Consider the following 18,992-nt stretch of genomic DNA (forward strand, 5'->3'; position numbering starts at 1 on the left):
ACAGCAAAAAAGTTCTACATCAAACTATAGCACCATGACTGGCAAAGTGTGTCTGATAGAAAACATAGCGCTATGTGCCAAACCTACTGTGTGCCATCTTGGCTTACCACTTTCAGAGGAGACAAATAAACCTTTCTTTTACTGCAATGAAAATAAGAACTTGAAGCCTAAAAATTAAATCTTGAAGTTTTCATACCATCATTTAAAATATTAATGAAGAGAGAATGGCTGGAAAATGCACTTGCTATAACTTGAGGCTTGGTTTTCCATTACCAAAGAATATAGTAAGCCTAAGAGATGAAAGAAGATGCTTTGGAAGGAAAGAATCACTTGGAAGTTACAACCATTCACAATTCATAGAAAGTCCCTATTGTCACGAAGCTGAAGTTTGTTAGCAAGAGAAACGGAAGAAAGAAGAAGGATTCTATATCTATAGACCACTGTCAAGTTGAGTGCAGGATTTCCTTCCTCCCTTCCAGAATCCTACCAGGGATCTTTCCTGGGACAGAAAGAAAATGGAAAAAGTCCTGAGGTAGGAGTGCTGGTCTTTTATTCACCTTGATTTTATTTTGGTATATGATACAATTTTTAATCTTATATTCATTTTTATTAAACTGCTTATATTACTTTGTGAACATCTATAACTGTTGTCTAATTGTATCCTCCTCCTCCTCCCCCTACCTTTTTAAAAAAACATTCCCTCTGCCAATCCATGAGAGGTTATCTGACCCCTCTGCTTTTTCAGAACCTGTGTAGATGACTACATGATTTCCTCCCCTCGGAAGATCTTATTATGGGTGGATAAATTTCCTACGACTGAATCATTCTTGGAATTTTGGTAATAAGCCAACATGGCCAAGTGCAGTTCATTCCAAGAATGAAATGGTTGGATGCAAAACAATGTTTCAAGCACCCACTAAAAATTCAGGTGGAAGTATCCAGCAGAGAGTCAGAATTCTGTGACTCTTGTTCAAGAAAGAGGTCAGAGAATTACATATTTGGGAAGCATTAAAAAATTGAACCCTGAAGCTGTGAGGATGGATGGAAGTACCAGAAAGGGTAGTAGGAATCACACAGAAGGCTCAAGACAGTTTGGAGAAAGCCCAGGGCTGTCAGGGTCTATTTAGGAGACACCAACAGTATCTTTTTTATACTAATGCAATGTGTATGCTGCTGTGAAACAAGGCAAAGACATTTCTGGAAAAATAAGGAGCTATTAGTAATTTTTAAAAATGAAATATTAATAAGCAAAAGATTCAGGTAAGGGCAGGGAAGAGAGCTGCTGATAAAGTAATAGATCATAAAAACAACAACATATAATCTCTAGCTTTCCATGAGGAAAGAAAGAAAATAGTTTGCCTGGACCCTTGCTTATGTAAGAGACTCTTCTAACTGTCCTTTGTAAAGTAAAGGGGGCAAATCTTAATTAATCAAAGTATAACTTCTCTAACCATTTTCTGATTTTTTTCTCCTTCTGACATACATTTTTTCTGACATACATTTTAAGTACCACGTATTTATTTGCTCTACTTTGAACTCTAACTAGGTATGTGTTTAATTTTTGCTTCTAAAATGAGAAACAACTCTGTCTTTAAGTAGTAGAAAAAGAAAATTCTTCAGAGTTTCCTTTCACAAAAACATATTCTCACTGACTCACATATTCCTCCAGAAACTCCAGATCTAATTTAAATGCTAAGTATATTAGAAGTACACAGCAAAAACAAGCAACTAACCATCTTTTATCATATCCTAAAGAAAAAGTATAATATCTAAATATTTATATAATTATAGCTCAAAGTACAATTCATTGCAAGTTGAAATGAAAACTACCTCCAGCAAAAGGAATGTCAAATCAAAATGTAAATCTAAAACAAACAGTAGATGCCTTAAAATAAAGCAGCACTTGGACAATTTCACTGAAGGGCTGCTGCCAGTGGTGGGGAGCGGCAGGCTGGGAAAAGATTAGTCTGACAGGTTCATTTCAGGGGTTTGCTACATTCCTGCTGATTATGCCTGGCTTTGCAAAATAAGACCCCACCCCTAGTGAATTCTAGGTCTGCCGGGCACAAGACACACATAAGACTATGCAGGAGATGTCAACACAACACAAAATAGAATATAGAAAAATACTATAGAATAACATCTTAAAAAGAAATGTCTCTTTTCTTTTTCACCCATCATACACCAAAGAAATAAAGGATCCAAGGGGAAGAGAGCTAGAGGATAATAATGGAAACAACTGCATTTCAGTGTGCAATTCTGACAGGCAGAATAAACAAAGACAGCCTTGGGATGGTGAGAAACAGTGCAAAACACAGCCTCAAGAGAATGCAAAGGAATATTATATCCGATAAGATTAAAAGTGCCACTGACTCTTCTAACTCAATATTAAGATGAGAGTTGCTTAAGTGGAAATGGTACTTCAGTCTCAATGGGAACTAACAGTTCAGATTGCCTGATGTATGAGACCAGGGAACATTTTATAGGTGGGTAAGTCCCGGGAATGAAGTATCTTTGAAGGACTAAGACTCCAAAAAAGTGACTCACACAGTAATTAAAGGAAATCTGATGACACTGAAAGCACACAGGTTGGAGGATTTCTCAAAGGATAATGTCATCTGAAATGAAAGACCTGAAACTATGTGTGTGGATGACATGTTGAAAAGAGAGATGTCTAGGTCTAAATTCCGGAGTTATAAGAAAAATTTCTCCTCACTGCATGGGGTTGTTTGGGATTTATGGGCTCTTTTAAGTAACATCAGACTATAATCACAGCCACAAAATTCTCTAAGAACGTGACCTAGGGGAGAATGTCATTTAGTTCTCCATTTTTCCCTTCCAAGTGGATATGCAAGTCTGCATGTCAAATTTTTATTCTTCTGCCAGACTTAGGACATGGAAAGATTCTGAAGAACACACATAACCAAATAGAGAAACCAGCAATTTTGGAGATATTCTTGTATATATAACCAGCTCTAAATTACCATTGGAAATGGCAGGAACAATTCTTTTTAGCCAAAAAATATTCAGTAGAGGAATACTACAGACCACAGATAATTAACCTACTGAAAAAAAAAGAAGAACTGACTTGCAAGTTTGGATCTGAAGAACTTTGGCAATCTAGAATTGTTGCCTATATATATATTAGGGATAACCGTTGTTAACTTTCTTTTTTCCTCCCAATGTAATCATATTATACACTGTAAATAGCTTAGTTTGCATACCATAGGTATTTTTACATGTTAGTAAACAATTTTCTTAAGCAGCCATTTTTAACCTGGGCTTTAAACTGTGGAACTTGGTAAAAATACAAGTGCCTAGAGTCAATCTAGACCAGTCTCTCTTTGCCTCCCCCATCAATATCTCAGTCAAATCTCCAGCACTTATTCCCAGTAAGTATATCATTTAAAGGTTTCACAAGTGAATCACCAGTAATTCTGACTATAGTTCCCATTTATAGTGATGGAATATACTCTATTATGTGAGCATAGTCTGAGTTTATCAACTCATCTTAGTTAAATTGGGATTGTACTACTCCTTTAAATGTACAGGACAAACAGTAAAAGCAGGTTTCTTTTAAAATAAATTCATAAAGAATTTCTAAAGATAAAAATTAGTTGATATTTTAGAATTATTTTATTCAAGGAGACCACTGGAACTCTGTATTATATCATGTAATTTTAGCTGTATCACCCAAAATCATTTTAATGCTGAGATCTGAGGCAGGCATAGCAATTCTCTAGCAATTGTGTTCCTATCAATGATAAAGAGTCAGTATTCTAAGACTGTTTGTGTTTTCAAGCCATATTTAATATTGAGAGAACTGGGAAGGTGTGAGGTTCAAGAATATATAATAAAAAAGATACGTCATGATTTAAAAAAAAAAAACATAAGCCCTAAAATCTTACTATCAACATTGAGTTTAGGATACAATCAACCTTAATGTTCATAATCTTGCAGTTTAGCCAAAAAGGTACAGACAAATGCAAAGCTCACGGCACCAGTCTATTTTCCAGCATGTTAAAAACCCACCACAACGGCATATTACATTATCTCCCGCAAGCTTTCCCCATAACCATGAAGCAATTCTGTACTAAAATAAAGACCTTTTCCTTGAACATTTTTAATCAGAAAGCTTAATAGTGAAATTGTCATTAACTCCTGCTAGTATGGACAATGATGTACCATTGGTAAAGAATGCTTATGGTGGTTTATGAGGACTTAAAGCTGCTGTCACCAAATTATCTAAGAAATAAGACACCTGAGCAAGCCTATATATTGAACATCAATTTAAATAAAACAATCCTCACCTCTGAATAAAGAAATTTCAACACACACACAAAAACTAAATTTCTAGATGATATATCTTTTAAAATTAAACTCTATGATATATACCAAAGAATCAATAAATAGACTTCATCAACCAAGCTTATGCAAGATTAAACAGCATAAGCTTCACTAAGCCCTGTTTTTGTAATGTCGTTCCTATAATAGTCTACTATTAATTTCCTACAGAATCAAGCCCATACCCTTCTTCTAGCCTTTCAGGGCCATGCATAACACTGTGCCAGTCCTCTAGCTCACTACATTTCCAATATGGCAACCTTTACATCCACTCCTTATTCTCATCAGACAGCCCCCTCACTTAATAATCACAACTACTAACATTTACTGAGGGCTTTCCAGGTGCCAGGCACTCATTTACTTCTCAATGACCCTATGAGTCTGGTTCTTTGTCCTGCCAAATAGACGAGCCTTCAGGAAAGAGAGGTGAAGTAATTTGTTCCCTAGTAGTATAGCTAGAAAGTGGTGAGGCTGGGATCTGAATGTGGAGTGATCTGGCTCAGAACTTGCTATTTTTGCCACTATATGATACTGTCTCTCATACTTGTGCCCAGTGTGTTTGGGCTCATACTGTGGGCCACTAAAATATTCACCCCTTTGCATATTCAAATAGGTCATCTTCAGAGGTCCAGATGAAATTTTGCAACCCTCATCATGAAATTTTCTCTGAATAGATCAACTCATAGTGATCTTTTATGGGTTGACTACTAAAGTAGTTCCTGCTGAAACAGCTAGCTGGGATGAGGTGGTAGGTGGGGGAAATGTAGCATTTTAACATTTCTGCATTAAAATAGCTATATCAACATGTCAATTAATTTCTGGTAGATCATTAGATGTACCTAATTGAAGACACTAGAAATGGTTCCTATTCATCTCTCACTGTTTTTTATTACTTGAGAAAAGCTGAGTAATAAAAAAAACTTGAGTGTTGAGTGTTGTCAATTTGGAACCATGTGTATGTATTTGGGTGACCAAAGGATAGAAGACATTTAAGAAATATGCTGAGACTCTGAGACAAGGTATATAGCAACAACTTCTCCTACATGATTATGACCAAGAAAAATCGGCTTTATCTACTCATCAAAGACCTCTACTATATATGTCTTATTTGTGTTCTTCATCATAGCTCTTTCCAAGTAGCTTTCACTAAGAAACTAAGCGTTTTTCAGGGTGATTGGTGAAAAATACTCAGTGATCATCTGTGAGACAGAGGCTACTCATTATTTATGTTGGAAAGAAGTCCTAGTTGAAGACAGAAGAGAAAGGATACTTAGTCAACTAATTGGAAGCAGAAAGGTAACAGAATGATTGCATGGGGATGAGGACTCACACACATGTACACACACATATGCATAATATACTCCCCTGTATTTACTGCTGCCAAAGCCATAAAACATGGATATACGAGCAGTGTACTCTGCCCAGACCTCGGTCTTTATGTCATACTATCTAGTGACACATAAGCATGATCAAAATTGAATTGTTCATGCAGTTCTTGAAGTATCCGAAGTATCACTTGATCATGTGCTTTGTTTAAGAAATGTCATATTTGGAACTATTCAAATCTAACTGTGCAATTCTGCAACAGAAACTGCTCTACATTCAAGAGAGAAGCCCAAGAAAATGAAAAACAATGAATCATTAGATTAATTTTATCTGTTTCTAAATTCAATGGCTTCTAGCTCATTTGTGTAGTGCAATTTGATAGAGACCTGTCATCATTCACTAAGGAAAAGACACAATTATTTACAGGTCATCCATGTGAGGGAAAGCAAGTGGGTAAAGATGACAGTCAAATTTCTTGGCTGAGTGGGCTGCTGTCAGAGCCAATTCCTCCGAGTGTCTGTAAAACACCTTTTAGACAGCACCACAGTTCAGTGGTCAAATGCAGATATTATTATACTTTCACCCATTCAAATTCTATGGTTTCTTATTAAAACAACAACAAAAAAAACAATGCCCTAGGGAAAGCTATAATTTTGTTCAAAATATAAAACATATTTTTATCTTCATCACTGCATTTCTCTAAACACTACTGTAATTCACATTCAATGGTTAAATACAGACATATAAACACATCATACATGCTATATGCTCCTATGTAAATATAACAGGCATATATACATATGAGTTCCATGATGACTGTGATGGTATTTGCTAAAAATTTAGAAGTATGTTTAAGATGGGTTATATAACTAGCATATAAACATAAAGCCAAAATAGTGAGTTATTCAAATCCAATTTTGACTTTTAACACCATCAAAAGCGTCTGTCCTAGTTCTAATAAACAATGTAAATTGTATTGTCTTTTGTAATTTTCTTCAGACATTAGAAAAGTTCAAGGAGAAAGTCCTTTTTATATGTTTTAACACTTTTATTCTTGTCTAGAATTCTAGTAGCCTGTGACTTCCTTAAACACCCAACATACTTCATATCCCTATTACCCAATAACTTACATGCAGCAGAATTTTAAGTTTGCTGAATTAATGCACAATTGCTTTTCATAAACACAAGCAAAACAATAATTCCTTATATTAGAATATAATTCAAGGTAAAAAGGTAAATTATCTACCATTTGAAATGTTAAGTCAGAAAATGGCCAAACAAAATCCCTTTTTAGTGTTCACTCATGTATTCGGCAAGCAATTATTGAGTCGGTGTCATATCCTGCTGGAATACAAAAGTTTAAAGAGGCACAGATAATGAAAACAGAAGGTATAAAATCATAAAATGTCTAAAGGAAAGAAAAAACAAACAGAATGACTATGAGAAGTAAAAAATAATTAAAAACAGAAAAGAACGAACAAAGTATTATGTGTTTTTACAGCTCTTCATTTGCAACCATGTCTAATCTCAGGATAAGGCATCCTGAGATCAGGAATTTGGGACAATTCACAAAAAGGCTATAGCTTCTGTTAGTCATCAGATGCCACCAGAATCCGTTAGAATGGAAAAAGCCTAGGTTACCCTATAGGCAAAACTTTCACTCTGGGAGTCTGGAAAAGCTATGTATGGTCACTCTCCCAACATATAACTATATATCCAAGCCCCTTTCCTTCTACAAATCTTTAAATCTTCATGTGTACTTGTTATTTGTTTTGTAAGATGGTTTGAGGTTTACTTTTCCTTTGGCAAAATTGGTCAGAGTGTATCCAGTAGGGAGTGAAGGTAAAGGAATGAAAGAATAATTGTATTTGATGTGAGGAAGGAAGAACGGTGCTGCTCTTGCTATATTTCAGCTCCACCTATGCAATTGATAACTTTGCCCATTTCTTCCTTTGTATCACTATCCCCATACCCAAATCTGAAGTACGACTAGGTTACTACATAGCTAGTAAAAAGCTTGGGCAGATTCCTTAACCTCTCTGACTTTGTTTCCTTTTCTGAAAACTGGCTTAGATATGTTTAGCTTTCAGTATCTCAGTGTCTGGCAGGCCCTTAGTAAACAACGGCAGGTAGTGATGATGGTAATGGTCTAGCCATTACATAAATGAGAATTCCATACAAACTAGTATCTTAGCACCTGATTAAATCACAGATAGAGATGTTTCTGTCTCTGTTTCTCAAGCTATGAAATGAGACTATCTATACAGGATTGTCCTAAGAATTAATGAGATAATACATGCAGAATTTCCTTTACTTACTCTTTTATATAAATGATTATTTGCTAATTGTCCCTAGTTTTCCATTTTCCAGTTCTAATTTGTCTAGACTTAAACTTCTGTGGTTGCTGAATTATGTAAACAACAGTAACCACAAACCACCTGGGCATAGTTCATTAAAGGACTCACACAGAAGATGAAACAACCCATTGTGAATAGGGAACAAAAAGTTTCAGTATTCATGCAATCCTCCAAGTAATAAAGAAAGGAAGAAATACTGAAAATAGTTATTAGTCTTAGAAGGCCTTTTAAGGACCTTAGAACTTGGAATAGTTTAATCTCAGAAGAAAAGTGCCTAAGAAAGTATGAAAACATTTAGCACTCTGGTTCTAATATAGACCTTTATGTGTTTCCTGTGAATATTTTACTTGACTGAATATACTCACTTGTATTTTTTCATTTTAAATTATGTGAACGTAAACACATTTATAGTAGGAGAGCAATAACACACAGGATATATATTTATAGTCCTTACAGTCACCGGTTCAAAAATCATATACTACCACCAATCTCCAGAAACAAACCTATTAATGTGAGACGTATAATACTGCTGTAACACAAGACTACCATATTTACACAGGGGTGTAGGGTGGCCTTCTCTTCACAGCTGGTGTGAAAACAGGACTCAGAACAACCCCTTCAGGGTTGGACAAAGAAAATATAAATTAGGAAAGAAAAATTCATGTAAAATTTCTTTTGTGAGTGAATATTATTTTCTCCTAGATCGCCAAGTATGTGAATATGAAATTAAGGAAAGCTTTATGGCTAGGATTTCAATTATGAATTTACATCCTAAATAATATTTAGTGTTACTCAAAGCACTACAATTAGAAACTTAAATTATTTTTGTCTTTAAAGATAGTTCAGGATATGGGAGCACTTGGCTTCCTAACTTTTTCTTGGTAATGTCCAAATATTATACAAAACAACCTCATCAGTGTTCAACTTTGTATGATCTTTCGTTTTTAGGAATTAACTAGGCAGCAAATTTTGTTGAGAGTGTTACTAAAGGTTGTATTTTCTGTTGTGATTGCCACCAATGTGTGTGAATAAAAAATGCACATTGCTCTGGCTTTGCAGGGTCTATAATGTCCATTCCTGTGGGAAACATCTCATAAAAATTCATCCTCAGACTGCCCCAAGGCTACTGTACACATTTCACAATTCACATAATGGCCATTTCAGACAGCCCACTTGAAGATTAGTCTCAAGGGACCAAAGTACAACTACCATCACTTTCTCTCCAAAATCAACATCTCAAATGTTTTAAAATGAAGCAGAGAAAAGCCAAATACATGAATAATTTGCCAATCACAGCCCTTCCCTAAACAGTTAAATGTCTGTCATAAGGGATGTTTAAATGGAAACAACCTAGATGGAAACAGATGGTGCTTTGTCACTTTTCCTCTCTGATTTAAAGGTTCAGTTGGGGAAGAATCTGTCATTTAAGCGTTTTCTTATTCTATAATACAAACAACAAGATAAATGTTCTTTCTTCCATTTCTTTTCTTTTCTGGCTCTCCTTTCCCTTCTCATCCCTTCTTCCCTCCCTCCTTCTTTCCTTCCCTTCCTATCCATCTACCTGTCTGACAGGTAAAATCTTACATTCACCAATGTTGATTCTAAGTGCAGTCGATTTATAGCATGAACCAGCAGGTAAATAAGCTGTCTGTTGAGTGGAGCGGAATTAAGCATCCTGCCACAGACAGAAAGCCAATACTATACAAATGGGACCACACAGTATTGGCGGCCATCGACATCTGCATGCAACTCCTTAACTACTATTACTCATGAATCTCTCCAGATACAGTTTGTAATCTTTCCTCTCAGTGGCTCTCTCTAGTTTGTTTCTGCATTAGGCATGAAAAATGCATTTTAGAAACTGACAGTAAAAGATTAATATGCTCATAACCCTCAAAGAGAACCTTTCACTGATTTCAAATCACTGCCCTCCATTCAACTGCTACTCCCCCAATCCAATTAATACTTACTCACGAAGGCTTCCTCATCCACTGGTAATCGCATTGACATGCAGAAGTATGTATCAGACTATTAAAAAAAAAGATAAAAAAATCCAAATTAAACTCTTGCTAGTAAGGAAGAAATAATAACTATTAAAACGTGGCTTCTATGACTGTAAAAAGTACTCAGTGAGGGTAGGTTTCCTGCTGAGGGCTGAGTGGCAGGTTAGTGGAAGGGCTAAGTCCAGAATTTAGACACCCTAAAAGTTTGTCTAAGACTCTTTCTTAAACAACTTTAGATTCTATTTATAAAACCAATCATCATGAGTGATATTTCTAATACTGTCTAAGTTAAAAGGCAAAATTTTAGATGCTTTTATAAAAAGAGTAGAACAATTTAATGCACTTGATTTTAAAATGGTAGAAGTTAGTTTTGACCATCTTTGCCATTTGCAAAATTAAATATTTAATTTCCTGAATCATTTTATAATAATGCCTCAAATATTAGAGAAGTACAATGAATATAAGTTGATCTTAAAATTGATTATTTTTGGTTGCTCTCCCTTACTTTAATTTTATTTTATGTAACACATTGAAGAAACCAACATTAACTCAAGCTATTGTTTCTTTTCTAGTTATTGGTCTCATCTAAATGGTCAGTTTTTCACTATCAAATATATTAATATCAAGAATTTTTAGTGATAAAAATTACAGTTTAAGGAGAATGAGATTCAATGTATTCCACTTCCTTAATGGAAATCCATACACAATAAACTGTGTGCTATGGTTAATAATATGCCCAATACAAATATAGGTTGCACTCATTTAATAAGTCATGCTTCCTAGATTATTACTGCACAGAGCTGGAATAATCAGATTTCACTAACATGGATAGAAATCATTTGGTGTTTCTAAACCTAATAACTAGCACCAAAAATTGTGAATTTTGTATCTATGTTTCTACTTCTGTGTTAAAAAACAAGGAGGTTCAAGTACACATCAAACAAATATCTTAAAACTTGAAAAATTACTGAAATGTGATTTATTCTTAGTTACTACTTTCATATATGCCATTTTCTTCTCATTTCAGCATTGTTTCATTTCTTAGAAGTCTTTATAATTTAGATTCTACTTTATTTTGCCAATAACGAAATGTGCTGATTTTGTCTACCCTCTCCTCGCAATACATACACACACGCACACACATACATTAAGAGATGTGAAGAAACACATTAGCATAGTTTCTAATAGCTCACAGCTGCACCCCTCATGTGACCCCATCACCCTTTAAGGTGCCCACCCAAGAAAGTTCAATGCTTCCAGAAGATTTTACTATTTGTTCTAGCCAAAACCTGGTAACAAGCATAAACCTCTGAACCCTCTCTTAGAGCAGTTACTTCAGAAAGCTTGCAACTATAAATCCTTTCTCTGCTCCTTTGAGATGTAAATCTTCTACCACCCAAAAATGTCTTCTTACATTCAGGGAGATAACTGCACAGCTCTCAAGTCCAGTAGGCACCTTGTTCTAATCGACACCACTGCCTTCTGTCATAAAGACATAATGAGTTTGCTTCTTCTCCCAAATAACAAACCCAGATGGCCCAGACACATGGACCAGCTCCCTTTCACATCCTTCAGTGCCTTTCCCTCAGCATACCCCAGCTTCTAAAAGGTCTCCTCCCTTTTGTTTGGGCAAAGTTAGGTTCACTTCACACTGGACCCACTTCCCTACTGCAATAGTTACTACTGAATAAAATCTATTCTTACCACTTTAAGTGATGTTGGCTTATTTATCTTGGACACCAACAAGTGCAGGAGCTGGGATCTGAACATAGGCACTCTGTGCATTATACTAATATATTCAAGATCATTCCAAACAATGTGACAAATAATGACTTAAAAGCAAATACAAAAACAAAAGTAAATTTAAAGCACCTAAGCATATACTTACAATGAAAAAGGATCAAAAGGTTATGATGAAATGAAAAGGAAACAGAACTTATTTTTAATTTGGAATAACAGGTTTTGATTTTACTCTATCTTTGATTTTATTGTAAGTCATTTCATTGTTTATGGAATAGGGAAGTTACAGGCATACATAGATATATCAAATTCAGCAAGTTGGTTCTCAATTTAAAAAAATTAAGTATAATGATGGTTACATATAATACAGAGAATAAAGGAACCTGTTATTTATACTTATAATTCATCAGATCCATACTATAATTATTATTTTTTTACCATCAGCCGCCCAATTTAAAATGAGAATAATTTGAAAATGTCTTTCATCTAGCAATTTCTGTTTTTTGGCTTATAACTTATCTAATAATGAGAATCCGTTCAGATTTCGACTATTTCTTTCCTAAGTTGTTAAAGCCAGTTGAAGAAAGAGACAGGTGGGGGAAAGGGAGGGGAGGGGAGAGGAGAGGAGAGGAGAGGAGAGGAGAGGAGAGGAGAGGAGAGGAGAGGAGAGGAGAGGAGAGGAGAGGAGAGGAGAGGAGAGGAGAGGAGAGGAGAGGAGAGGAGAGGAGAAGAGGGGAGGGGAGAGGAGAAGAGGGGAGGGGAGGGGAGGGGAGGGGAGGGGAGGGGAGGGGGGAAGGAGACCTTCTGTAGGAGACAAGTATCATACACAATTAGAATTTTCTATCATAGTTATTTTCCATGATAACACTATTTGGTAGGTATTACAGACACCATTTTACACATGGCAAAAATGAAGCTAAAGATGGTAAGTAATTTGTTTACAGTTAAAAAGCAATCTAGAAATTGGTGAAATGGAATTTGTACCCAGGTTATTAAAGCACTTCTCTTTCCACTATGGAAAGATAGCTGTTAAAAGGTTATTTTTCAAACCTCTCTAGAAAAATGTTGTCAGTTCTTAGGCACAATTTCAGTTGTTTACTTGATTAATAGGAGAAACAAGGGAATCAAAGTAACATAAAATTTAACAGGAAGTTTTAGTCCAAGTACCCTAAATTTTCAATAGCACCTGAGAACATTTCATAAAAGCTTGTTGTCAAACTGCAGTGAACTAGATTAGAGCCACAGCTATTTAATTTTGTCACTATTTTGTTTCTGCAAAGTTATTTGAAAATATACACATAACTCAGATCAATGTTTCCCTGAAACACATTCTGAAGAGACAAAGACAGCACCTTATTGCCCATTATAATAGTCTTTTCCTACAAACACACTGTCCTAGTAAAGATGCTTCTATAATTCAACCCATACTACCAGCACAACCCTTCACAATTTTCCATTTATCATCATCATGAATCCTCTTTTTCTCTCTGTGGAAAGAACACTGTATCTGAGCTTGGTGCCAGGGGACTGTCTGTACAATACTACAGATTCAAACTGCTAACATAAGGCTCAGATATACAAAAAGGGAGAAATAATATGAATCTACATAGCTATGGTGCCCAGTGCTATCTGTTTTGGCACATCAGCTGAATCTGAATCAAGAGGGATATGATATTGCTAATGCCTCTTTACTGATGCTACTGGGACCTATCCAAGAAAAGCACATTTTTCTAACAAAATAAGATAGTGTGCTAGAAATAAAAAGGCCGTTATTACTATAACACTCCTATAATATCCTATTACTACCCATTTTTAACCAAGAGTTCTCTCATAACATTCTTTATTTTGATTTAGTCATTTGCAAGACAGAGATGTAGTGGTTTCTGTGGAAAAGGAAGTTAATAAAATCAACTGCTTATTTAAATTATTATGAGACAAACAAAATCTCTGTATATTATTACATAAGAAAATTGTTCACATAAACCAGTAATTTTTATTTGGGGAAACCAAAGGTACCATTCAGATTCTAGTGTTGAATACTATGATTTGATCTTGATTGGATAATAACCTTTTATTGTACAGAATCCTCCCAGAGTACCTTTCTTAAAGACTATTCAATGTGATGACACAAAGAGGTGTACAAATAAGAACATGACGCAGTTTCATCTGGTTATGGCCCTTTTGCTTATTTCTGTGGCTATTTGTAAATTGGTTGTTCCCTGTTAATAGGCCATAAGTCATAGAAATATTATATTGTGTATAGTATGGTCTCTGGTAACTTTTCTAAGTCATCACTTATTTAATAACCAAAACACCAAACAATAAAAGTAAAAATAACTATGAAAGATGATGGAGAGATTATTTGCTTAACTATAGTAATAATTTCACTATGAATATGAATATTAAAACAGCACGATGTACACCTTAAATATATGCAATAGGAGTAATCAAAACCCAGAACCAGTGGAACCATCTTGTGGTGGCAATTGTGACTTTGTGCCTCAGAATAGCTGATCAGAAAGTTGGTAATAGTCTCTATACCAACCCCTGATTGTGTACATTTTAAATCCAACCCAGACAAAATGATAAGGAACCCTAAAGTCCTACATTTCCACATATTACTCATTTAGGGTTTGAATAACTTGCGTTTTGGGAAAAACTAATGGAAATCTCAAGAGCGTTGGTAGTTCTGCCCATCCAACAAGGAAAATGTATGGAAAGTGATCAAGCCCCTTTGGCCAGGATTTCGATTATGAGAGAAAGAAAACAATTGGAAAATTATTTTTCAAAGTTTTACTTTAATTGATCCAACTATGTAACAGAATCAAATTGCTGTCTCCCAAAGTGTTTTTAATGCATGCATAGTAGGCTCACACTAACTCAGCGGTATTTGTACTCCCCACCTCATCCTAGCATAAAAGGAAGCTAGAGCAAAGGAAAATTATACCAAAGCATAAAAGATTTTCTGGAGCAAAAAACTCAAGTTTAAATAATCCATCTCTCTGAAGCCAGAATTAATAACATAAAACACTTAATAACATAAAATTCCTTAAACTATCACTATTATATGTAGTCTATCCTTGTTTTCCTTTCCCTGTTGTCTTTTTCTTACCATTTAAGTTTTTAAAGATGTTATTATATTTCTTAGGCTGTGGAAGAAATAGTCACAGTGAAGATTTTATGTTAAAAAGTTCCCAAATGATTCTCCAAAATGCTTCACTTTTGTCCTTACCACTATACTAATTCCATCCCCATCAACATTTTTCCCAGCCTAGAATGTAATCTTGTAACAGTGTATGTCTAGCATTTTAGGCATTTAGAATAATATCTGACACATACTGGGAGCTCTATAAATGGTTGCTGAATTGTGCACATATCTACTTCTTTTGGTGGCAATAAACTCACAGTTTAAGAAAGGCTGTATATTATAGATGCTGCCTAATTAGGGTTTTATACAGCATCACTTTTTCATATGAATTTTATCCTTCAGTTGATTCATCCCAGAATCCCTTGCATTTTTAAACTATAATCACACTGTGGCTGATGATGAGAAGATTCTCAACGCCAAGTAGTTCAAATGGAAGTGACTCTCTTGGCAAGCACTCTTCTATGGGAATTACAAATCTGTATGAGCAAATGATGAGGGAAAAATATTTTGGTGAGGGAACAGCTGTCTTAGAGCTTTCACATACTTTCACTTATAAGTAAACAAAAACGAACATACCAATAATCTACTATCATTAACTGCCTAGCATACAACAGGGTGGCGATAGTGGTGGAAACCTCCTTGGCTTCCCTGTGATGGGGACTGGGGAGATACATAAAGGAAATTATGCTATTCTGAACAGGGATTGCTGACCATCTCCACTACTCACCTTTTCCCAACCTTAAGCTAGTGATTCTTGCTTTTCATCAGGTTCCCCTGAACATGGAATCAGTCAATCTTCTGAACCTGGTGCCAACATTTATTCACAATGATATTCCTCTCCTTGAACACAAATGATTAGAAACTAACTGTACGTACGAAATCTGTTTGTGGACACTTCAGAACAGGAAAGGCTCCTCAGTCACTACCCCAAACACCATATTTCTATGCTAAGTGGCTTATATTTGATACTGAGACAATACAGCTTTATAGGAGAGAAGCTCTAGACTTGAATGGGTCTGTCCAATATTTTACTGCCAAAGTTGCATTCTATTCTCTTGAAATTTATAATGAACCATCAGAAAACAAAGTGGTCTTCTCAATTTCCATGTTTCCCCCCCTCCCGGGCCTATTCTAATTCTAATATATCTTGCCATAGTCATCTCATTAATACTTGCCTACCTTTAAATCTCTTTCAGTGGCTGCACAGAAAGTCATTCTTCTACCCATCCATTCATTCACTTAGCAAACATATATGATGAGCAATTCCCAGGAACCAGACACTGTACTACATTTGAAAACTGTGAGCAAAAGTATACATGGCCTCTGCCCTCATAGAACTTACAGTCTACTAGTTTAGCAAAGAAATAGTCACACGTAAATGTTAATTTTTTTACTGTTTTAAGTGCTACAAAGAAGAAATACAGGTTGCTACAAAAGCTAATAATTCAGAGGAAATAATTTAGGTCAAGAGGGTTGGCAATGTTTCAGCATAAGAAATAGTATTTTCAAAGGCCGTGTAGTTGGACAGAACTTGGTGTGACAGAAAAAACAAAAGCCAGTACACACAGACAGAGGAATGTGTTTTAAATTGGACTAGGCATGTAGATGTGGCACACAATGCAGGGCCTATAGTTCATTTAAGAATTTTGGTTGTTTCGTTTTTCATGACAGCCACAGAAAGCCACAGACATTTTCATTTTTTAAGGAAAATGACATGGAAATTAACCAGATAAGGCTAGTGAAGATGCCATGTAGTTATTCAGAAAAATAGTAGATTAAAACTAGGTGATGACAGTAGAGAAGGAGAAAAGAGGACAGATTCTGGAGACATTTTAAAGGTAAAACAGATATGACTGGGGAGTAGATTTCAAAGGAAGGTAAGGAGGCAGTGTTGAGAATAACTCCTGGATTTCTGGCTTGCATAACTGAATGTATTGGTGGTATCATTCACTGAGACATAAAACATAGATGACCAGGTTTGAAGAAGATAATGTATTTGGCACTGAACATGTTGGATTTGAGCAGCTTTTGAAAAATCCACATGTAAATGTCAAAGGGGCAGTTGGGTCAAGATCTGGAGTTCAGAGGCGAGGCTTGGCCTAAAGATATAAATTTAGGAAACATAAAAATTGGATAGTAATTGGGCAATGTGTGTAGAGGAGGCTGCTTAGTGAGAGTAGAGAGAAAAAGGGAAAGAGAAATGACAGAGCTGTGAACTGGCTGGCCAAGTAACAGTGACCAAGGAGTTCAGAGAAAAACCAGGGGAGCCACATGCCTTGGAAGCCAAAGGAAGAGAATGTTTTAAGGAGAGGGTAGTTGACAATGTGGCTAATCAAAATCCATAAGTAAGCTGTGTTCTCATAGGCATGTCTATAATACAATATTAATATCTAGACATCTACCTTTGTGTTAATATCCCTAACTTATTAATATTTTAAATAACCCAGTTTTTCTCTGTGACTCCCCCTAGAAGGACTGAGACCCTGTGGGTACTCTTCTCGTGGTTCAAGCTCTTCCCAAGACTATGTAAAGCTCTAGCCACACTCGCTGTCCATGGTATTTACCCCCAGGATCTCTAGTGATGTCATCTACACTGACCTCATTCGAGAAATGCCTGCAGCAATGGTACACAGCAGTCACCACAAAGTTTTCCCACCAGTTCCTTTGGTGTTGATCACAGGGACTAAGGCAGATTGAGAAACAGGAAAGACAAAACATCAAGGGAAAAACAAACAATAAAAACAGCAAAAAAAACTGAAGAGCTTGAGAAAGCCAAAGAAAAAGGGATGAGTCAATAGGTTAATTTAAAAATCTCAAATATGCAAAATAAAATAAGGTATGGAAAATTATTTAAAGCAATATTGGTATTATATAGACTCCAGAAGAGAATACGCCACCAAGTAGAGAATTTCAGTGGCTGCTTGTTGACTTCCAACCCAGGAAACCATTCCTGTTCCACAGACTAGTAATACCAACACAAACCTAGGAACCTGAACACCTAATTTACCCTTTTGGCACACAGTAATTTTAACTTCTTATGATGCACTGGGGACTAGTGAAGTGATATACTACAAAAGTGGATACTTTTCACATGAAAGAGTAAGAAAAAAAATAAGAATTACAATGTTAAAGTAGATGACTTTTAGTAACAACCCAACAGACTTCAGCATATTTATCAATGTTACAGTTTTGTGCAAGGTTTTGGGTTTTCAGGATTTACAGATTTGTAATACTGGTATTTTGAATGTATTCACATTCCTCTCCCACATAAATCATATTTGGTTCCCCAGCAAGCATTCTGTTATGGCTCCAAGGAGGTGGGCAGGGCTAAAGCTAAGCTGGGAAAGGAAGAAAGCATGACATAGGGGAGTACCTTTCTAAATAAAAGGAAGAAGTAAAAGAAATTCCTCTGGCCAGATGGAGGTTAATTTCGTAACCACAGTTATTGAAATTGACACCAATTAAGGAAACAGAGGCAATGAATCCCATTCATTTAAGACGTCTTCCACTGCTCAAGGCCATTCATGTAAGACCACCAAATACTGCACTGACAAATGAAACAGGGAAGAGGAGGTATAGCTTACTAAGAAGTTGAGATGACTGTCTTGAACCAGAAGAAAGTGAGATACCTTTAACTGATACTTTCAAGGTTTTCTTCCCTTGATACCCAGAGGTCACGGGTGTAATAAGCTAAATTAGATCAATTTTTTAAAGTAAAATATTTATTTTTTTTCCTACTTGAAGAATAGTCTATAAACTGTGAGACTCTGCTACATATATAAGCAAAGGACAAATTGAAAATTAATTTATTCATGCATTATTTGCACTTTTACTATTTGTTACACATTGGTGACTGGTATCAGCACAGTGTAACATTGCCTGAAAGGGTTCCTGTTGAAGACAGGATGTAAAATATGCAAATAAACTTGTAAAGCTCAAATAAATGTATGTACTCATGGCAACTATTAGCAGAATTTTCAACTTGAAAGATGCTTAAAGTTTTATTTCACTGCTGGTGACACTTAAAATTGGTCCAATAGAAAAGCAAAAGGGCAATGCACTCTTGGGGCTATG

The 18,992-nt window shown here is 35.7% G+C and overlaps 1 protein-coding gene across 17 annotated transcripts in view; it reads right to left on the reverse strand.

Annotated features, from left to right (window-relative positions):
• Positions 1-18,992, reverse strand: part of PAM (peptidylglycine alpha-amidating monooxygenase) — a 286,853-nt gene that overhangs the window by 124,766 nt on the left and 143,095 nt on the right. For all 17 annotated transcript variants that reach the window (XM_030927005.1, XM_030927006.1, XM_010372124.2 and 14 more), the window contains one exon: positions 9,998-10,055. In XM_030927005.1, coding sequence (XP_030782865.1) covers positions 9,998-10,055 — 58 coding nt within the window. The remainder of the gene's footprint in view (positions 1-9,997; positions 10,056-18,992) is intronic.

This window comes from Rhinopithecus roxellana, chromosome 3, assembly GCF_007565055.1.
Source record: "Rhinopithecus roxellana isolate Shanxi Qingling chromosome 3, ASM756505v1, whole genome shotgun sequence".
Classification (NCBI taxonomy): Eukaryota; Metazoa; Chordata; class Mammalia; order Primates; family Cercopithecidae; genus Rhinopithecus; species Rhinopithecus roxellana.